Source organism: Poeciliopsis prolifica, unplaced genomic scaffold (genome assembly GCF_027474105.1).
Source record: "Poeciliopsis prolifica strain line A6 unplaced genomic scaffold, Auburn_PproV2 SCAFFOLD021, whole genome shotgun sequence".
In the NCBI taxonomy this organism is placed as follows: Eukaryota; Metazoa; Chordata; class Actinopteri; order Cyprinodontiformes; family Poeciliidae; genus Poeciliopsis; species Poeciliopsis prolifica.
The window spans coordinates 4,805,710-4,827,950 of NW_026562396.1; the positions used below are offsets into that span (position 1 = coordinate 4,805,710).

General features: G+C 40.1%; 1 protein-coding gene across 1 annotated transcript in view; it reads right to left on the reverse strand.

Moving 5' to 3' along the window:
- The window catches only part of dmxl2 (Dmx-like 2), a 41,441-nt gene extending 23,782 nt beyond the window's left edge, over nt 1-17,659 (reverse strand). Inside the window, 22 exon segments of the mRNA XM_055045251.1 lie at nt 5-656; nt 739-911; nt 1,037-1,314; nt 1,513-1,740; nt 1,866-1,985; nt 2,071-2,179; nt 2,280-2,369; nt 2,619-2,740; nt 3,784-3,986; nt 4,567-4,796; nt 4,934-5,203; nt 5,582-5,853; nt 5,976-6,194; nt 6,286-6,466; nt 6,555-6,735; nt 7,812-7,984; nt 8,083-8,149; nt 9,622-9,766; nt 9,969-10,047; nt 10,174-10,245; nt 10,497-10,622; nt 17,252-17,659. Coding sequence (XP_054901226.1) covers nt 5-656; nt 739-911; nt 1,037-1,314; nt 1,513-1,740; nt 1,866-1,985; nt 2,071-2,179; nt 2,280-2,369; nt 2,619-2,740; nt 3,784-3,986; nt 4,567-4,796; nt 4,934-5,203; nt 5,582-5,853; nt 5,976-6,194; nt 6,286-6,466; nt 6,555-6,735; nt 7,812-7,984; nt 8,083-8,149; nt 9,622-9,766; nt 9,969-10,047; nt 10,174-10,245; nt 10,497-10,622; nt 17,252-17,338 — 4,077 coding nt within the window. The 5' untranslated portion in view covers nt 17,339-17,659.
- Nucleotides 17,660-22,241: the final 4,582 nt, after the last annotated feature.

Here is a 22,241-nt window from a genome sequence, read left to right on the forward strand (position 1 = left end):
CCACCTTGGCCCGTCGGACCTTTCCCAAGTCCATGAGTTCCAGCAGCTGTGTTGGGTGGTACTGCGGCAGAGTGGGGGAGAGAGAATGAGCTGCCTCAAACAGTCCACCTTCCTGTAGTCCTGCGGGGGCGCGGAGCGCCTCATCCACTCCAGTGCTCCCTTCAAACACACTCTTGGACCTGGCTCTCCCTTCAAAGACGGAGGAGGTAACTACGCTCTGACCTCCGGCGATGTCTGCGGATGACAGGTTGCCCTCTTCTCCTTCACCGGGCTTCTTGTCCTGGTGCCACTGGGCGTACACGTGCATTTCACAGTCCATACCCACCACCAGGATGCCGTCCCTCACCCAGGACAGGGAGACCGGCAGCGAAGGCGTTCCGTCCACGGACGACAGGAGGTCAATGGCGCGAAGCAGGATCCAGCGTGAACGGATGCCCTGTTTGATACTGCCCCCTAGAGGAAGGGTGATTACTGCCACCCCCTCTTTGCTGCTGGTCTGTTCATTGACCATGCCAGAGATGCGGCCGTACATAAGGATGTTAGAGCCCACCCCAATTGTGAGAATGTGGGAGCCGTCCTCCTTCGATAGCCAGTCCAGGTGGACGAAGTGCTTGATGTTGGGCGAGCTATGGTCTCTGGTCATGTACAAATCAGACCTGAAGGGTAAACAAATAACAAACCACGTCCGTAAGATACAGAAAGTTTCAAATAATAAAAAGTAAATGATTCCATTCTGACCTGCTGTAGACAAAAAGGTTGGAGTCTACACTGACTCTTGGATCCAGTGTTGAAGAAGGTCTGACAAAGTCATCAAGGTGAACAGTTTGCTCTAAAACCCATTCAGAGCCTCCAGTGGATTCACACTCATAGATGGAAACGTGCATGGAGAAATCTTCCACAGAGTTGTGCAGCTGAAGACAAAAAGGACACCCTGTGAGAATCCTGCTTGAGAAAAAGTAAATGTCCTGCAGACAATCGTGACTAATTAACTATTGAAATAATTATTACTATAAAATACATAGTTCTCATATCCTACCAGTCCTTGCCGTGGCTGCTTAAAGGCCACGGCTAGCCGACCGATGTAGGAGCAGGAAACGCCGACAGGCCGTCCCGACACAGACACTGCGCTATTGTTGTCCTCCTCCTCGTTCATGAGCACCCAGGGTTCCCAGCGGTACACCGGGTTGTCAGTGCCGTCTCCATCGTCGCCCTCCACAGCGCAGCGCCAGAAGCGCACGTGAGAATCAGAGCAGGTGGTAACGATCAGGTACGGAGCCAGACACACAGGGTAGATGGAGGAGGAGCTTAGGTGACCTGGAAGAAGGAGCAGCGAGAAGAAAATGTATGAAATGTTTAATCTGACTACCAAAATTCATCTGATGTCTGGGAGCATGCTTCACCAAATGATCCATGACATAGGAAAAGTTCAAATCTAATTGAGTAATATTAAAAAAAGGTGAACAATTTTATAATACTGTCATATAAGGCAGATAAATATTAATTTTGGCCAACCTGCAGATGGCGTTGCCCTGGTAACTTCCACCCCATGCGGTAAGTCCAGTCGCTTGCTGCACACAAGCTTGGAGCTGAGGATAAGTTTGCTTGCTGATTGCAAGTTGGCTGAAGAAGCAGATCGAGGCAGGGGTCTGATTGGAGAGGTCTCCGGGGACGAGTCGAGATTCGCGACCTGACTGGGAACCAGGAGCTGGCTCTGGAAGCTAAATGGTTGGCTGGGCTCATCTGGAAAGATTTACATAGATTTCTGGCCTATAACTCAGTAGAAGGAAATCAATATGATTTTCTTTAATGTTAATAGTATCCAAAATAAATCTGATTTCTATCTTTGGCTGCAAAGCTGGACTTACCAACGCAGGCCTGCACAGATTGGAGGTGCAGGTGCCACATCTGCAGCACAGAGTTCCCATTAAGATCCTTCTCTATTACCACCAAGAAGAACTTCTCAGAAAATGGGGCAGGTTGGTAATCTGCATGCACAGACAAAAAAAGCGTATTTAATGACCGAGTTGACAGAAGGAAAACATCCCAGTTAAATTTGCAGTTGCCCTCTACCTTCTCCAGTCGAGAAGGCTGGTGTGAAAGCCTCTGATTCGTTCTGAGGTTTGTAACCTAAGATGAAATCCTCTTGAAAGACATGAAGCAGCTGGGTGTTGGAGCCGCACTGGATGCACAGAGACGTGGGATCAGAAAGGTTAACAAGGACTTCACGGAACTCCTGCACAACGCTGATGTGAGCTGCGTGTGAAAGCAGAGCTGCTAACCTGGTTTGTAATGACATCCAACTCAATGATACAGCCAGGTCTGGCTGTGGACTGCTGACTGACAATGTTGAACACTTCGCCCACCAGTTTCTGAACAGAAATATGCATGAGCATTTGGTAATTACCCGTGAACTCCACTAATTATTATGCTTAGCATGAATTAGGCGTAGAGGGTTTTAAAGACGTAAAGCATGTTTTTTTAGTCTTTGAAAAAAAATATGAGAAAGATGAGAAAAACAAAAATCCAGATCCCTTAGCTTTACAGTAAAGAAAAGGTTTTATATGTTCAAGAGAGAAATAACATATTTACAATGAGCACCAATGAATGTGTTCACTCACAGATGTTTCTGGATCTGACAGCTCATCCAGTAGTTTTCTTGCATCCACAACAGCTTGATAGAGACGCAGGTTTTTACCATCTGATGCCACAAAGCAGGCGCTGGCACTGTTACAGTACGTTCCTGGCAGAAACAACACCGTTTATAGCTCAAGTAATGTTATAACCACATTACAGACTCATAATAACGCCTAAATTCGAAATAATATCAAATTAATTCATTATTATGTGCTGATAATATATTTCAAGTGAGAAGAATCGTGTGAGGTGATACAAGGCACTCTCAAGTAGCTATGATACGTAGCTAGAATGTCCTTTGTTCAAGCATATCATCTTAATATAATTAAACTCTTGTCAAACGCAATTCTGACATTTCAGGTAAATAAAAACTTGGATTTTAATATGACAAGAAGAAAAAAAAACATAATAGTTCCAGTTGCAAATGCAACAGTGTGATCTTTTTTCAGCCAGTGAATGTACTATGCCAAGTACAAGTTGTGCTGCTACTGAAAAAAATAACACTGAAGCATTTCAAAATGTAATCATGGGAAACAAAGATGCAATGAGCTGTTTGAAAGAGAAACTATGTTGCGCATAGAAAGACATTCTGAGATTAATTCAGACTTCAGGAGAAAAGTCAGTGAAACTTTCAGCTGAAAGGAGCAAACACTGATGTTTAAGCGTTACGCCTGTTTATGCTAGATTTGGAAATGTTGGCATTATGCTGGAAATGTCTGGGATCTCTTCTTCAATAAACACAGATCTAATCATGCAACGTTTAACTTTGTAACAATTCTATTTTGACATAAGCTTAATGACGGATGAACTTTAAGAGAAGTGTAATGGCTACTGACATCCACCAAAATAAAATTTCACATTAAGCTATTATTTGAATAAGTTTATACTTCTCCCTATAAACATAACACTCATCTGTTACACAGTAAATAATGTAAAATTATTGAAGCCATTTTATTTACCATGTACCATTATATATTTCTTGCTTCTTTAACTCTTGTTTTTCGTGTTAGAAATAAACTCATACACTAGAACAGACCAATTGGTCTGTTTAAAGTTAAAAAAACAGATTGTTGATTAGGGCAAACCCAATTACAATGATGATGATATATTCACAATTTATCATCATTCAGCCTTAAATGAAGCTCTTACCCAGTACTGTGCTGGGTACCAGTGTAGGCAGCCAAGCCACGTTGCTGAAGGCAGACGTGTGCAGAGAGTTGATGCGGGCCAGTTCAGAGACCCCTCCAGTGCAGGACAGGGGTCCGATGTGGTCCACTCGCCACAAAATCAGCTCACTGTAAATGGCGTTTGGGTCGTGGAAAGTCCTTGTAGCTGCATTACGAAGCTGCTTCCTGTCGGTGCAAATGGAAAAGGTGAAATCTTATTTCAAGTAGACCGGCAGTTTAATCATTATAATCCTCATTCAGGATGTGTTGCAGCGAGCAAGTTCTGACATTTTTACAATAAGCTTCCAATTCAATTTTTTGTTACATTATTCTTGAAAAAAGCTGCATTTGTAAACACATACAAACACTAAGAGATGTGTGAATTTTCCAAACAAAGTAAATTGCCCATCAGGCTCTGGCCAGCCACAGCCTTGATCTGACACAAAAAAGCTATCCATTTCTTATCATGTAGAACGCTTCTCTGAGTGCAGGATGGATTTTCTTTTGCCATTTTTAGGCAACTTGAGTAGCAGTATCGATTAGTCTACGTGCTGGAAGCAAAAGCAGCAGTAAACAAAACTCTCCACTTCTGATCTGAAGGACACAGCAATGATTGTGGGCGTCGCTCTCATTACGTAAGAAGACCATGAGTTACAGAAGAAAATGCTTCATTTTCAGATTGATATCAAAATTTTTAGCAGTCTATTTTCTCTCTTAACCTGACAAATAACGGATTTGTTGTCTGCATTATTTGTCTGTTCTGTACCTGGGAAGTCCTTTTGGTGGAGGAAAGGACTGGAGCTGCTCCCCTTCTAAACTGCTGGGGGCAGAGGGAGGGGTGAGCAGCGCGTTGTGGTGGGAGGAGGTGAGCAGAAGCGGCAGCACGGTGTGACAGGCCTGGTCGTTTAGGTGGAAACGGTGGCCGCAGTACCGAATCTTGTGAGAAACAGTCAAGACGTTGGAGAAGCCGGACCGCTCAGCAAATGTCACCGCCCACTGTAGTAAAAGAGAACGAAGACAGCTTGTGAGGAAAAATATGAAGTATTCGCAAATCTGCTCAGTCGGATGTTACAACTTAGGAGGACATTATGTAAAGTATAAAAGATGTCATGTGAGAAATAACACGCTTGTACCTGGTTGAGAGATCCGTCGACGTGCTTCGAGACCATCATGACTGCAGGGCTAATGCCAGGGCGAAGTTTTGGTGAGGGGGAGACAGCGGTGGATCCCAGGCCGGTGGATATGGATGCTGAGCGGGACATACGCTGGATCATTCTTCCTTGTTCGCCGGTCCCGGCGCTCTCGCCCTCAGTCAAAGTGCAGGCATACATCAGGATGTTTTTACTTAGGGAGTTAGCATCACCCGTAGGAAATGCTACTGGAATGCGGGAGGAGAAGGAGACCTGGCGAAGATTTGAGGACGAAAAAGAAATAGTTAATAGAGATTTTTTTTTCTTTTTATGACTGTAATCAAATTGATACTTCCAAAACGCTCTGTTGTATTCTGTACAGCTGGATAAAAGCTCTTCTGCCTCTTAAATTCATTGACTACGAACACTGGAAGCAGAATTAGTTGTATTTTTCTTCAATGTGTTTTTCAAAACTAAGTTTTTTGTGTGTTTAGAAACCCCACAGTGGAAACCCATTTTCCAAATTTTTTTTTTATGTTGCTCTACATTTGTTGCTCTCCAACTATCTTATTGCAGGGCTAGTTTCTTAAAACTGATGCTCTTTAGCTATTAACCTCTGTCTAAATATTCATAGCTAATTTTCTTGCTTACCTGAACTTGTCTGAAAATCCCCTGGTTGAATTCATCCAAGTACTTCACATGCCAAACCAAGAAAGAACCATCAGTGGGGTGTATCGTGAACAACATGTCTGGACTCTTGTTCCACTCTATGGACAAAGTCTCCATCTTCCTTTCCAGCAGCATGGACGGTAACGGCATGCTGGAGCTGGATCCAGGGGAGGACGCCTTAGTACTTCCTTGTTCCCCTGAATCCCCCTCTTCTCCGTGTTCTGATGACGCTTTGTCAGACATCTCGTCTAGGTCTAAGAAGACAAATAAAACATATTTTATTCACCACTTGATGGTGAATAAACAATTTTAAACAATTCTAAACAATTTTAGGATTGTTTAGAAAGTCATTGGAGGAACTGAAAGTGAACCATACCAAAATCAAACTTCATAGGGGATCCCTCAGCGTCGAGAGGCTCGTCAGTAGTCTGGTCCAGGTGCTGCTCAGAGAACTTGCGGAGCTGCGTCATAAAGAGATCCATTGATGAAGTGAAACTGAGGTCCTTGTTGTTAAGCCAGTGAACCACAAAGCCTCCACCACCAGTGCTGTCTTCAGGGTTGAATACTGAGGAGTCAGCCAGCGTTGAGGGGATGTCTAAAAAGGAGCAGAGGGAGCAAGAAAGAAACTGTGGTAAAGATGAAAACTCTGTATGAGGGTGAAAGCATCTAAACAAAAGGAAACCTACCTGTATTTGGGTTAATACTGGCAGAAATGTGAAAGTGACACAGGGCGTTGGCATGGTGAGCAATGTGGCGGTGAGTGTGAGCGTCTTGTGTGCCCAGCTGAGAGGGCAGCAGGTCACTGTGGGCCACCAGAGCAGAGGACCGCCGCCGGCCCCGGCGCAACTGTTTCAGGTGGTGGATTGACTAAGCAAGCAAAGTTCAGAAACAAAAACGATGAGAAATGCAAATATCTGTAGCAGTTTTAAAATTAACGCCTTTCGGCAGAACATACCTCTAAAGCATGCTGGATTTTGTCCTTATTTCCTCCCAAACCTGGGAGGCTGGAGCTGAAAGTGTGTGTGTTCTCAGTGATCTGCCCACCGAGCAGACTGTCTTCGGGTAGTAGGGTCTCTGACCATAACCTGCACACACCATCCTCGCAGGACGTGAGCAAGACATTGCAAACCGTTCCCCTAAAAATCAAAAACAAATCAAATGTTTGTGATTCATTCACTAAAACTTTCTGAACCGCTATAGAGATGCAAAGACGTCAAGACAATCATTGTAAACCCAGATAGAGTCATATTTAAGCAATATGACTATCAGCCCTGGTTTTTAAACTATTGCTGGCCTCCAATTGATTAAGTCCAGTTTCAAATCAAAAATACTTTGACTGATCAAGTCTTTACAGCATATTTTGGCACCAGGTAAATATTAGCTGAAACACAGATCAAAAATTTTTTGTGTTTTTTTAATGGTATAAGGATTTCTGTCAGAAATTGCACTAAAAATATGATCTTTTGGGGGGAGCAGATTAATCGTGATCAAAGATTAAAGAGGCTGGATCCAATTAAACCTTAGATGAGATAAAAACTTCATTAAAATTTGAAAATATATATGCATATTTTCAATTGTCAAACAAATCAATGCGGGAAACGTCTCGCGTGCAACAACACAGTATGATCGAGCTCTTCAGAATGCCTTTGCTTCTGCCGGAGCTATTTAAAGCCAGCTCTGAATTATCCTGGGATTCGGATGCTGTCTGAAACACAACTCCCTGAGAGACAGTTTAACTATGTTTTCATTTTGGATTTTAGTAGGCCAAGGAAGAAGCGCTATATTGCTGGTTATTAGCAATCCCTGTGAGGACACCGTGTAAGAATGTTTTTTTTCCTGCTACCTGGAGAAGATTTTCCAGTGGCTTCATGCAATTGCCACTATGTGACTTTTATAAAACAAGGCACTTTAGTAAATCATCTTTAAGCTATGAGGCAGAGCTAAATATTTAGTTGTGATTGTTAATTTAGGGTTAGGCCCAGCATGTGTTCTGGAAAACGAATCATGCATAAAAAAGATGAACTGACATAGTTTTCAGAACATTATAAATAAAAAAAACAGTTTGGTAAAGATTGTAGGCAAAACCATTAATGTTAACATTTTTATGACAGTCTGTTTAAACAGCTAAAAAGATTGCACTTATTGCATGCATTGGTCACAATAAAAGAAATAAAAAAGAGGTTATTTTCACTAGAATCCTGTCTTTTCTTACTTGGGCATGTATTTGCTGGTCTTCCTCCAAGACATACCAGTGACTGAGCGAGGATGGGCCAAGTAAACAAAGGAAAAGTGAACAGGTGGAGACTTTTTATCAGATGGGTCCTGGACCACCACCGCTGAGCGCCAGGCAGTGGTGGGATACCACACCTTAAGTAGACAGTCATCCTATGCAAACACAAACATAAACATTCGGTATTACATGAGACAAACATCACACAGACAATAATTTTTTTTGCTCCATTTTTTTTAAGTGAAAGTCATACCTTCCCAATTGTAGCAAAGTATTCCCCATCAGGAGACCACTTGGCGGTGTGAATAGACGCAGCGGTCCTGCAAAAGAAAAAAACAATAACTATAAACAGGTTTGGCTATGTTCATTTTTCAATGGGTAAGACTGCACAAAAACAAAACAAAACAATGAAACAGCACTCTGGAAGTCCAGAGGAAGCTTGCACTTCCTTGTTTTACTGGCTTTTCATGTGTCATCACAAACCAATTAGTAACATGGCGTGTTTGTGTGTTTACACAGCTTTAAGCTAGGTCTCGTGACTGTGGAGTGGTTTGCAGCTGGGCATAAAGTAATTTAAGGGTGGATGAGATTGGAGAAAACATAGCTGCCAATAACATTTTCCACAAGGTTCAGGGTATAAAACGCAGGTTAATCATTTTATACAATACAAAGAGGTAACAAAAAAAATCATTTTAGTTTCGATTTTAATCTGTAAAGGACAGCAAAAACGGACAGTGGTTTTTAGAGAGGAAACAACATATTTATATCATGTGACATTTAAAAATTAAATTATACATGTCATAATTTTTTTGTGAAAATCTTGGCAAGTATAAAACATAAAAAATTATCTCAGTATCTGTTTTTCAAAATGATCAAGTAATTATAAAACTGACTTGTCTGAAACAATAAAAAGTCTTTCGAGTCACAGAAAGGCAATGTGACACACAGACAATGACATAGTGTCTTCAGTTGCATAATCTGGAAACTTCAACGGAAATCACAGAAGGAACTGAGACCTTTTACCAGAATTACTCAAGTGCATGAGTAGCCACCCTTTGGCAAAACAGAAAAAGGGAAGGAGTGAGAACTCTAAGACCATCTTGGCAGGATACGTGGAAAAGCTTTGTGGAAGTGAACACAGTAGACAGCGCGGCTCTCTCCTCACCCATCAAAGACACTCTCTCTGATGAAAAACCATTTAAACCCCAAGCTAATGACACAGCTGAAACCTTAGATTTAAGTTGAGGAACAATCTACATGTGATGTAAGAAAAACCAGCACAGTTTCAAACTAATGACCTTTAGCATCATTGATTTTTTTCAAATGAAATCAAATGAAGTCGAGAATATACGAGTGCAGATGTCATCTTAGTTTTAACTTCCCTTTAAAAACATTTATGAGATGAAAATTTGGGAGAAAAATAACTGTGTACAGTCTAAGAGTTTGAGTGTTTTTGACATGTTTTTGAAATACTGTCACCAGTAGTGTAAATAAAAATGACAAACTCTTTGGGACATATTTACACAACCAGTAAATGGTTTCTAAGTATAATGTGAACTCTCCTGGTGAATCAATTGGTCTGAGTAGGTACGTTCTGATTTTGGACATGGCAGTAAACATAGCTTCCATGCTTGGAAGCGATTGCAAATGAAAAGTTGTCAAATTATGATATATGCTCTGGATCAACAGATATGTTGTCAAAAAGACCTTTTGGTACCCGTTTACCTGCCATTGCTGACTGTAGACAACAGACTCGTTACGCTTATATGGATAGAAAAAGGCAAACACTTACTTGCACTGCCAGACACAGTTCCAGTCGCTGAGGACAGGGTGGGGTTTGTCCTCAATCATCTGCCCATCCTCCTCTTCTATGAGAGCGTCTGCCAGTGGAGGAGCCCACAGCTGGAGTCGTTCAGCTGCTGCCAGGATACGGTTCCCTGAGGTCAAAAAAGCACTTTATTAACACACCCTATGTCCCATGATGACTCCCACAACACACAATGCAGCATGGATAGGGCCATGTTTTCATACCACAGATGTCATTACAGACAAATCGAAGGGGTTAAGGGTGGAAGCTGTGTAAAAATGTGGATCATTTTATTCTGCGAAAAGGTTAAAACACAGAAAGCGTATGTATACCTTGCGGGTCCCAGGCCAGGTTGTAGGTGATGGCATCAAGAAAGAACTGTCCTGTCTTTTGCCACTGATAGTTAAGTTGCTATTAGTCGGTAAGAGAGCGAGACACACCATGCAATGTTATTTGCACACAAGTTTAATGAAAATCCACTGAAGGCTGTCTGAAGTCACAAAAAAATCTGTTAAATATGCTGGCGTCCATACTCACCTTGTGGCGTTTATTGGGATTGATAGAAAGCGGCTCAAAGATGCAGACTGTGTTTCCGTAAGAAGCGGCAATCTAAAAATAAAGAGCCATGTTCATCATCGCAGCATTACTCACCCCATCAGCGCTTATGCACAGTCATTCCCAGAAGACAGAAGGGCAGAGAGGGGAGTGAAAGAAGAGCGCAGACAGAGCTTGGGCAGTACGAAACTGGTCAAAACAGGGCTGAATGTTCCTCATTCTCCTCAACATAATTGATAACATCCTCGGTTTCCACAGACAAAAACTATGTGCGAATGAATCTGAAGGGTGTAATCAACACTTACCCTGCCAAGCTGGTGGGAGCACTCCACACAGCCCACCTGTATGTTTCCATTCTGAGCTCCCGGGATAATCTGAACGCAGTCGAAGTCACTAGCCAAGATGACTACATCGCATCCTGATCCATAGGCCTGAAGATGAGATGGACACACAGGAAAGAAGGTTGAAAGGTTTTAAAGTTTACACTTAAGATGATATCTTGTACTCTAGTTCTTCACAACTGTGTCCACATTTTTTAAGCTTTCAATTTCGACACAAACCAATTAAAATTTGGGATACGCAATGCATGTCTATATAGAAGTAAATTATCATGCCCTTCTATAATATACAAAAACATACACAGGCACACAGTGTGGGAGGCTTTTGTGCACCTGTCATCATGACTCATATATCCAGCTGTGCGGTGCAGTTGGTAAATGGAAAATAAAAGCATCTCTGGCTGCAACAAACTACCAGTTTTCCATCAACAGAAACATGAGCTGTTATAAATATGCAATAAAGCTTGACTTTCGCTGAATATTAGGATCCTGTATGAATATCTGGAGGTCAAAATGAGGCATAAAAGCAACAGATCAACTTTCTTACGTTAATTTAAATCACAATACTAAAACAGAATGTTTTTCTTTTATGGAAGTCGAGGAGAAAAACTGTAACTGAACAACATAAAAATAGTACTGGATAAAAACTGAAGTGGATATTTGCAAAGTTCTACTTTAGAAGAATCCTTTGCATCCAACTAAGCAAAAAGAAACTGTGGGAGGTGCTGCACAAAAGCATAGCAGTTGAATAACCAGGGATGAGGATTTTAGCACAACATTTTTCTAGTCTCCATTACCATAACCATAACAGTGGCTGACAAGAGGTTTAAAAAAATTTATCACAAACATTATGGCAACATATCTCAGTGTTTACAATCAGAGCTCCACAACTGCAAATAGTGCTGTAAAAAAACGTAATTTAAATTGCAGTGCTAGACTTCCCACAATTATGGCAAATCTTCAATTGATACTTATTGATGAACCATGAACCATGAAAATGAAAACAGGCACATTCTCTTTCAGTATTTTCTTGGTGTTCCTATATTTGCCACTTTCCCAATTTAGTTAATAGGCAAAACCTTGGGTGCTCTGAAATGTTTATGTATTTCGCAAATTACCAGATTGACTGTAATCAACAGAAACATTCCCAGGGTATTTTAAAATGTAAGCATTATAAACATTGAAAACCTTGTACAGGCATTTCTTTCAAAGTCTGTAATTGTATTGTTAGTTCCTAAAGAGACATGCAAAGCAGCATGCTTCAGCACGCTCAAACATCTTGCTACATATGTTGATCCTAACAGCGGATAGCTTCAGAGTATCTGTTGTCTAGGTAAAACACCGAAGTATTCATAGTTTTAACTTTCTTGCAGGGAAGCAGAGTTTTTCCCTATTTGTGCTTCTTCTAAGTATCCTTGAAAGATTCTCTCTTGATTTTACCGTCTTTGAAAAGAAAATCACAAAAATGGCTCTACTTTGACATTGAAAATATTGTGAATTACTGTATTCTAACGTTGATTAAAGGATTGATTATAGGTTACTTTTGGTCTATGTCACACAGCCCTGCAAAACAGCATGCTGATTTTGTAAGGCAAGGTGAAAAAGAGAGAAAAACATTCGCAAAGGAACAACAGAAGAATAATTACTGCAGTATTTTTATTTATTGTTAAAGACACCCAAAAGTCCAACAGACCTAATTAATATTAAACACATTGCTGCAGTTATATAACATCACCGATAACCCACACACACATTGCAGAATTCAAAAGTAACCATCTGCTAAAATAAATACAGCACCGGCTTAGATCTCAGGCTCCATGGGAGGACCTAGATTTGGATTTGGAGCATGAACTGAGAGGTAAATTGATCTGAGAATAGTTAGAGCTGTCAGCTAGCGTGCAATAGTAGAATGGCAGAGATGATAACAGCACCTGGTAGACAGGCAAGCTTGGCCTCACAAGCAACAGCGCAGCCGAGATGACGACTCGTCTCTTTCATTATTCACGAGAACAGGAGGAGAAGCTGAGAACTACTGGGTCACGGAGCAGCACAACGCCACAGCCAGTGGGTGAAGTTAATACTGGAGACCGATGCTGGCTCATGTTTGGTCCTCACTAAGCTTTAAGTTATAGGATGTAGAAACCACAAAGGCAGCTGCTGCTTTACTATTACTGCAGCATTTCCACCTGCACATTACAGCAGAAATTAAAAGCAGTCACCGTCACGCACTGTCTAGGACTGCTTTGCACCTCTCTCTTATTCACAAACACGCACGCGCGCGCGCGCACAAACACACACACACGAAAGCATAACATGAGAGCTCACTCTACCCAGTTTGTCGGCGGCACACCTCACACCTTGGATGTGTTGAGCTCCGGTGTGTTGGCATCGTTTCTTTCTTCCCACAAAAGAAGATGTGTTAAAAATATTCAAAGTTTAAACACTGCTTTGGGGTTACAAGGCAATTTAAAATTTGGTCCCATTCAAAAGTTAATCTTATTGTTACACAATGATATAGCAATTCCAGATTGTACTTTAAAAGACCATGTGGCCCAAACAACCAAAACTCTCCAACTCCAACCACAGAGTTTTATATTCACTGTGAAATATGTTCTGCAGCAATATGAAATATGTTTCATACATGAAAAGTTGCTTGTGAAATATCCACAACAACAAAAGGTTTAATGCGGACAATAGATATATGTATTTAGAGATATTTAGAGATTATGGAACTGATCGACAGATGGTTTTATTTTCCCAATGAGCTAAGCTGAAATTCTGACATCTTTTGAAAACCTTGTCCAATCAAAGCACTATAAAGCTAGAAAAGCTAAGTATTTGATCCAAGAAAAAAAATAGATGAAATAATTTGATTTGATCTAATTAAATCAAATTAGATCAAAGGTCATTCACTGATTTTGATCATTCCACTGAATTCAGGCAGCCTAAACATTCAGTGGTTTATTCAGTAAAACGCAAATGCAGCAAAATCCCCAAAGTTGTTTGACATAAAAGCATTAGCTAGCAAGAATACAACTGGATATGGTGTGACAATAAGCAGAGCCTCAAAAGAGGCAACTGCACTTTAGAAAATCATGTTAAAATAAACTATTTTCTAAAATAAATCTGAGATTTTTGAGGTTATTCTAATTTTGTACTTTCAGCTGCCCTGTTTGAAAAAAACAAAAATGAGTACTCTAAGAAAATGAACATAGTTTAGATTTAGAATTCTTCCAGTATCACTTTTGTAACCTAAGTCAGCAGACTGCGGACTTTTGAAAGATAGCAAAGGTACATTATCACAGAACAAACATGAAGCTGCTTTTAACTGTGTGTATTTTCAACAAAAGGAGCAAACGCAGTCATGTGCTTTGATGGAAACAGATAAGAGGAAGGAGAATGATAAAACACTTCTGCCTTCAAACATCAAAAACCCTCTAAACCAAACACAGGTTTAGAGGGGACATTTTTGACTATACTAGATCAGTTCTGTCCTGTAATAACCGGTGGTGATTATGTCAGTTTGTAGGCACAGTATATCCCTTTAACCTGTACTTTGACCCTCTGTGTGCAGTTATACTTTTGGGGCCTTTGCTATTGTGTCACATGACAGCAAACAAAACAGATGCTTACAACGAGAAAACTGGATCACGCGTGGTGCCTCTCCATCAAGCTTTCACCTTTGAATTCTGGTTATAGTTTAAATTCACATGAGAAAATATTCCTTTGAGAAATAAAAACTTGCCCACTTTCCCCAAAATGTTTTGCTTTTGTTCTAATTTGGTAGGTTATTTCTGTAAATCAAGTAAGAAAAAGTAGACATAAACCTTAAAAAAAATAAAATTCAGCCATTATTCAGTCCACACAGTTTTGCAGGGTAAATGTACACAGTCCACACAGCTGACTTGGCTTTCACCATTAAAAATAAAGTGCTCTCCACCTGATCCCAGACACTATTTAACATTTTCCATCATCACAATAACCCTACAAACAGCACAGTTAACAGTGGCCTCTTTGTCCAGCCATCTATAAGACTCCACACACGCATAGACACTCTACAAAGTGCGACATTGAGGCGAAAAACAAGAATCATAATTATTGCTAGATGAAGTAAATTTTGTCTGCATTTTTGATTAGCTTTGCTGATTTTTATTTAGGCAATAGGAAAGTCATTCTAAAATGTCCTAGACTTACAAAAGCCCCTTAATGACTCAACACGCAATTAGATTTTGTTTAATAATAATAAAAAGAGGCTTTCAGTAGTCTTGTTATTTACAGTTCTTCAACAAAGAGTCCAATTAATTCAACAGAGAACAGAATCAGACAATTTCTCATGTGTCACGTTTAGTTCTGTTCAGTGATGGATAAATGTTGAAAAATTGATTTTTGTTTTTCTCCCATTTATTACATGAGTCAGAACTAAAAACTCCTGCAATTTTTGGGTCACAGATTTCCATCAATCATATAGATAGATTGGCTTATTCGGTCTACACCAGAGCTCCAACAGCAGTAAATCTTGCTCAAACAAATTTTATAATCCAAACAATGTGCCGTTAGTCTGCATCAAAACCAAGCACATTTGTAAAAAAACAAAAACAGAGAAAACCCAGCAAATTCATAAAAACAGTGTCACTTTCTATCTTTATTTGATTTTTTTAACATCTTTGTAGAGAGAAGATTGCGTTAAAATGCTGGTTAAAAATTCATCAGTGTTCTATTTTCTGATATCTATTTTTTCCTCAGTTACTAATATAAAAGGCCTTTAGCTAGGCTGGAGGCAGACTCTAAATAATAAATAAATAAACACCATCCAACAGGTCAGAAAAGGTTCATTCTCAGTGTTACTTTAAGGAAATCTCTTATCGCATCTAAAAGAACAAATCTGGCCATGAGACGTTGTTCATGCCTTGCCAAAGCTTGTCCATTCATGGACGATGTAAGCTAAGTATTTGTGTGTGTGTTTTGTCAGGGTCAAGCCTAGGAGCCTTAGGGGTCAATGTGAGCGTAAACGCATTGGACATGATGTCTAGTGCTCTTCAAATAACCCTCTCAAACACAGAAAGAAAAACACCAGACATAGAAATCAGGGCCCTGTAGCGACTACCAAGGCTTTAGCTTTACAACCATCTCTGTCCTTTGCTGTTGAGCAGAGCAGATATGACCGCGGGTTCAACCTCCGCCTGTTTACATTTGAACTGCCCTCATCTGGAAACCAGGTTCTAGGGCAAGGATGGATAAGACCCTGCCATAGTTTAACAATATTTATCTCTTACAGCCCAGCAAATTGGAGAAAATCAGAAAAAGAGATCTGCATGTTTTGATGTTAAAAGATGTTACACCATAAGTAATGTGCTTCAGGAACAGGTCCAGAGTTTCATTTTTGTTTGCTGTTGTGCTTGAAAGCTGCTAAAGAATTTCTAAAACACATTCAGCAGATTCAAGTTATGCAAACAGGTACAACACAGGCTACCTTCAATACTTCACACTGACCATTTAGCAAAACAGTATTTCAGAATATTGTGTTATTCTAATCAAGGTTTTGATGTTTTTTTTTTTATTTTCTTGCAAGATACTCAATAAGCTTCATACATGTATTCGTAATACAGCTGACTCAAGAGTTCCTCCATTTTGTTATTTACGTTCCTTATCTCAATGCTTTGTCTGCACTGATCCATTTAATGCAAAATCGCCAACAATGGGTGTTGGGAGTAGGAGCACGTTGCATACCAGAGACTGTAGATGTTTGCCATCTCCCACTGCACAAAATGGAATATTGATTTGGCTTTTCTGTGCTATCTACTTGAGGCACACAGTAATTTGGGGAAGCTGCCAGACCACAGAGTGACCCATTGATTTTTACAACGCAAAGGGGTCAACAAATCACAAACATTGATTTATTTATTTATTTTATTTATTTATTGGTGTGTGTGTTCCTTGTTTAATCAGCATGATTATAGACAGGTTGTTGCTGAATGACTGCTTTCCTACACCACTATCTAAAATATAAATAATTCATATTCGCTGGCAATAAAAATGGATATTATTCTGAATCTGAACAACAAATAGTGCCATTCAGGCTCTTTTAGCGCATGTATCCATATATGGCTCTCTACGTCATGGCAGGCGCAGCTGATGCTGCGAGCTAATGATCCGTGAGGATTTAACGCCAAATGGTAGCGAGCTTAGCCTGTGCAGCGACCAGATACAACACTATATCTCAACGCTATCCTGGCGTAGACTCACGTCAAACACACTTTCTCGGTAAAACCGCACCGCCCAGCTTCATGATTTAGTCCGAGTGTGTCCCGTAGTAAATACCTTTCCTCAATAACCTTATGGCTGCGCAAAAACAGGGATTCCCTTGCGGTGGTTCTAACGTTTTAAGATGCAGCTAAAGGTCACCTGAGTGCCTATCTCGTCTCGGGTTGCTCACTGCGATAACATGTCATTCGCAGCACATTTAGCTATCAATGACTGACCGGCCGTGGGAGTAAATCGGGAGGGGGATGTGATCAGGATGCTACTTGTAGCCTGGACTCTGGGAATATGTCGGTGCGGCACTGCTGCTAAGGTAACCCGGCTAGCTGGCGCTTTAGCTCGCGCGCCAGCCCCGTCTGCGATGGACGTCAGCGTCAGCTGGCGAACTGTCCCAGCTAGCTAGCCAGTGGTTAGCCCGAACCGTTGTCGTTTTGTGCAAACAGCAATAAAATTCAAAGCCTCACCGTGAAGGGAATGTCATTAACGCTGCCCACCGAGTAGCAACAATCTCCGGGGTTCACCGCTCCCGTCAGCACCTGGTGCAGATGCATTTTCCTTCTATTTTAGCAGCAGATATGTTCTTTAATTATTTACACCGAGTCCACCCTTTCGGTTTCTCCATCTAGCAACGACTGGGAATTCCATCAGTAATGTTAGCGTTGTCCTTGGTCTGACAGCGGCGCACTCTTCTCCACAGACAGACGGCTTCAGGGGGGATTACAGCCTCGCCCGCTCTCATGTGACTTCATCGGCTCCCGACATCTGCTGTAAAATCAAAACCGTGGACCCTCGCAGACAACACCATCCTCACGATTGATCGTGAGAGCCAAGGCAGCAGGATCTCTGCAACGAGCCTGACATGCGCGTTCCCGACGTTGTCAAGGCACGACTGAATGGCCATAGATCTGCGCGGTGTAGATTGGGAAATGTGAATTTCTGAGTAACGCAGGCAAATTACGTGTCTGAATCCCTCGATAATATTCTGTTATTGTGTCTATGAGAGAGCAATAACAATAACTTAAATAAATAAGTTTTAATATAGTGTTAAACTCGTCCTGTTAACCTTTACGTCTCTTCTATAATTGTTGCTCTACACAGTTTGTGGAGCTGAGGATATTGATCATATGAGGCAAAAAAGTAGCAGAAGAGTTTATATGGATCACAGACAAAATGGTAAACAAATGCACACGTAATAATAAAAACATACTCAAACTAAAGGAAATTGTCACTGGAATGCCACGGCAGGGAGGTTTTCTCATGTGTTCATGATCTAACATGGTCCTTGTAAAATAAAGCTTGATCTCAGATGGCTTCATCACTTAAGAAAGCCAGTTTTTCCTCTTTAGCATCCTCAGTTGTAGCTCTAGCTCATCATTTGTCATATTTCATAAAGGGAATTTGTGTGGCATTTGGATCAAGACACTATTTGGTGGTGAGGAAATGGCCATCAATTTTAGAATCCTGAAAATACTGCCTTGATAATACTCTGGTTCTATCTGTTTAGTAAGGTTTCTGCAAACAACATCATGCAGATACTAACAGATATTTCACAAAGCTCAGTCCGGTTTAAATCCACAATGTGGAATCACTGGCAGTCAAGCCTTTCTGTAAATCCGTGACTTGTATATGATGGTGTGATTCTTATCTTTTTACGTGATTGTTTCTTTTTTTAAATTTTCTGAAATTATCCTTCCGTGGACCCATTTGTGTCTTTAATAAAACTGATGAGGATGATATAATATAGGCTATATAAGTTGCTAACAGCAAATTAATGCAAATGAAGGCCCAAAGACATGTGTTATGCATAGACATCCTAATTCTTTATAAAAACTTGATAATTCTCTTTAAAGTATATGTTTTTTTTAAAATTGATCCTGTAATTTTCCAGTTTTCTGACACTGAATCTTTGTTTTTTTTTCTTTAAGCTATAGTGATCCACATTTCAAGAAAAAAAGGGTTGCAATATTTCCCTCCTCGTGTAATGAAGCCATAGAACATATTATGATTTTCACTTTGTCAAAAGAGTGAACCTTTGTCAAAATGTTCTACTTTAGGAGAGAAAAAAACAATCTGTAGAACATTTTCAGTTTTTTGCAATTGTCCTATGTTTTTAAAAGCCACTGACACAGAAAAAAGGACAGTGATATCTACTGTCATATTTTGTAGAGAGTATAAGGTGAGTGAGTCAGACCTAATTAAACTTCATGGTGACGGTCTCTCATCTCCTTATCTGCTCCCATCTGTCTCACTGATGTGATTAAGAGCAGCATACAGGGAGATTTTGCTGTATATCTACACTTACTTTTACATTTCCATTCTCAGATTCACAGTAGCAATCTGCTTTATTGCCTCCAGATAAATAGGGGGACGGATCTATACGATTGATACACAGCTGACAGTCACATTGGTAGCCTACTTATTCACACCAGACTGATATCATCAGGCAGGAGTTGCCTTCAGGCCACAGTGACACGTAGGACAACAAGAGCAGGAAGCTGAAGAGCAGAAGTTCAGAAAGAACGTGACATATGCATAAACTGCTTAAAAGGGTCATAAAGTGTTTTGGCATCTCAACATTTCCCATTTAATGCCACCAAAAGTCTCAGACAACTTGGGTTTAATTTTAATTTGAACTTTTTTAAGAAAAAGTAGAATCACAGATCAGTCATGTTGGCTTAGTTCTTCTTTTTTTTTCCATATTTTTAGCTGTCAATGAACTAAAATCACTTGGTTAAAATTGCTTCCAGGATGCTGCAGGCCCTTGAAAGCAATATTAATCAGCAAGGTGCGGGTAGGGGGGGGGAAATCCATGTTTGGCATTATGTAACCTACGGACCCATCCAGTAAATTGAAATACAGTGAATTCCTGCCAGATATCTGCCTCATTCATCTTTTAAGTCTTTGAACAATTCTAAAGGGCAGGCTGCTGTGAGCTAGAGTGACTAAGATTGTGACTGCTTCCCTTGAGGCTGAGGTTTTGAAATGTTTTCCTTTTAACTGAAAAGGTGATAGTCCTCATGCATCTATTTCTTGACAGTTTGTGGCTCAAACTATGTTAATCAAACAAGAGAAAAACAGATGGACAGCTCCACAAATTGCTTATTCATGCAAGGATTATGAGAAATCCATTGTAGATTGTAAAAAGCTATTAATTAATGCCTAATAAGTACTAATTATTTGGCCAAGATTGCTGAACTGAAAATATATGTCTAAATATAAATGAAGTAATATTGTGAAACTCAAATACTAAAGTGCTTAGTCAGAAGAAAACAGTGTGAGCGGCTTGGACAATATAGGAATTATTGTTTATTTCAATACTGCAGAAAGGACAGGGGAAGGTTGTTTGCAGGTTACCACGGCTTGCAGGCCTTCTCGTGTCACTTGGAGAGAAGGCCGTAATCTACAGAGAACAGAATTAAACGCGTTATAGATTTTCCCATTTCATGGATGGCTGCTTGCTGAAGGGAGTTCCAGTCTGGGCCCCGAGGTGCAAAAACATTCAGCTCCTTGTGGCAAAAATGTAATGGACCTTCTACATGCTCCCAAACAGATGTGTCAGTAATATTGGGGAAATGCAATGTTTGCAATCTGCAGATACAAAAAAAAAAAAAAAAAAAGAAGCACAGTGAAAATGATGTGTACAATGCAGGATACACATGTTTGCAAATTAGATTACACTCCTCACAAACAAACAGAAATTTCTAAGACATTATTTCTGAGCCATCAAAGATCGAATTAGCAAATTAGAACTTTTTTTTCTTTTGGTTCCTTTAAAATCTTGTAAAGAATGTTTTAGATTTAAAGTCCTCTTATCCCTTGCAAGTGGCATCCTGAGCAATAACGATATGAATGTGTGTATGACCCCGAAGTGTCTCTATGTGTCAACATATTCTGATATATGTCACATGTGGTGTCATTCTAACTTAAACATTTTAAAGGCTTAAAAAAAATGATAAAACAAGCAAGTCTTTAAAATAATAAAAATGTTTTATTGATACTTTGAGCTTGAAAGAGCTTCAGACAGGAGATATTCAGACATGTTCTTTAAAGTCTGATTCTGATTGGTTGATCAACCCCATCTACTTCAATCCTTCTCTACACAAATTCTACAACAGAGAAAGTACCTAAAGGAAATGTGATACAGTTGAAGGGGTCTCCTCATGCATAGACTCCCATTTTTTGTGGTTTTGTGTGTTTTCTTTTTTATCTTAGCAGTGTGTAAGCTGAGTTCACAAAATTCAGCCTGAAGGACCACAGTGCACACTTTGGTCTGGCCGATACTCCTTAACCTGTCCGGCTAAATTAGGTCTACTAAGAGTACCAAGCTCTAATCCGACATTAGCAGTAAAGGAACCCGAGGAGCAAAAGAAACCTCAGTATGACAAGATCTCAGTTGTACAGGAATTTTCCTCCTCTGGCTTTGGTTTCAAACTCTACATTAACTACAGATTAGAAAAATAAACACAATGTACCTCTGAAATTTAAAAAAATGTGTTTACAAAAGTGAAAAAATTTAGAATAATGGGCAATTAAAAGTTATGATGTCAACTCTTAACATATCAGATGCAAATCTGATTGTTTCTTTTGTTTCTGTATGAAGGTTTGCATAGGATGCTAAAAATAATCAAAGCAAAATGGCTGTAACTTATGACAATGCAAACATGTGCATTTCCTTTGCAATAAACATTACACTTCATTCATTGGGATGATAAAAGCACTAAATAAGTCATCTGACACTATTATTCAGCTCAATAAAACTTGGAAAATTGATTCATTCACAACTATGGACAATTTACAAGGCACCGTCATATTTTTTGGACTGCGGTAGAAAGCCAGAATAACCTCAGGACAAAGTTCTCCAGAAAATCTTTAAACGAAACCGTGAACAATCTTCTCAGGGAGAGAGAATGAAATCTCCTTTGTTAATGGCAGATATGCAATATTAAATAACACAACTGAAACGCTTTGGCTGTTTTTACCAACGCCCGCCTGGATCTCAAACTGAGCAGAATGAGTGAGAGACATACAAGCAAGCCATAAGCAGGACACTCTGATTTTCCTCCCTCTGCACAGATGTGCTGAACAGTCTCCCAGCCTCAGATCCGGAAGCGATTAGTCATTTGCAGCATCCTCATGCTCCTCTTGACTGTTTCACAGAGCCAAATGTGTTTAGCTGCACAAATGGAGCCTAAAGCAATCGCATGATGGCTGCTCAGATAAGAAGAATATGTATAAAAAGAAAATTAACATAAATATACTATGAAAATTCAAGTACTGTTTAAAACGTGGGTCTGCAAGCGTTATGGACTTAGAAAAATAAAAATCTTGGTGCCACATTGCGGTATTCACAGCTTTTTTTTTACTAACTTCTGCATTATGGTTCAGATAGTACAGTGGTTATTGTTGATTATTGTTTACATAAAAGAAAATACAAGTGAAACATTTTACCCTTTC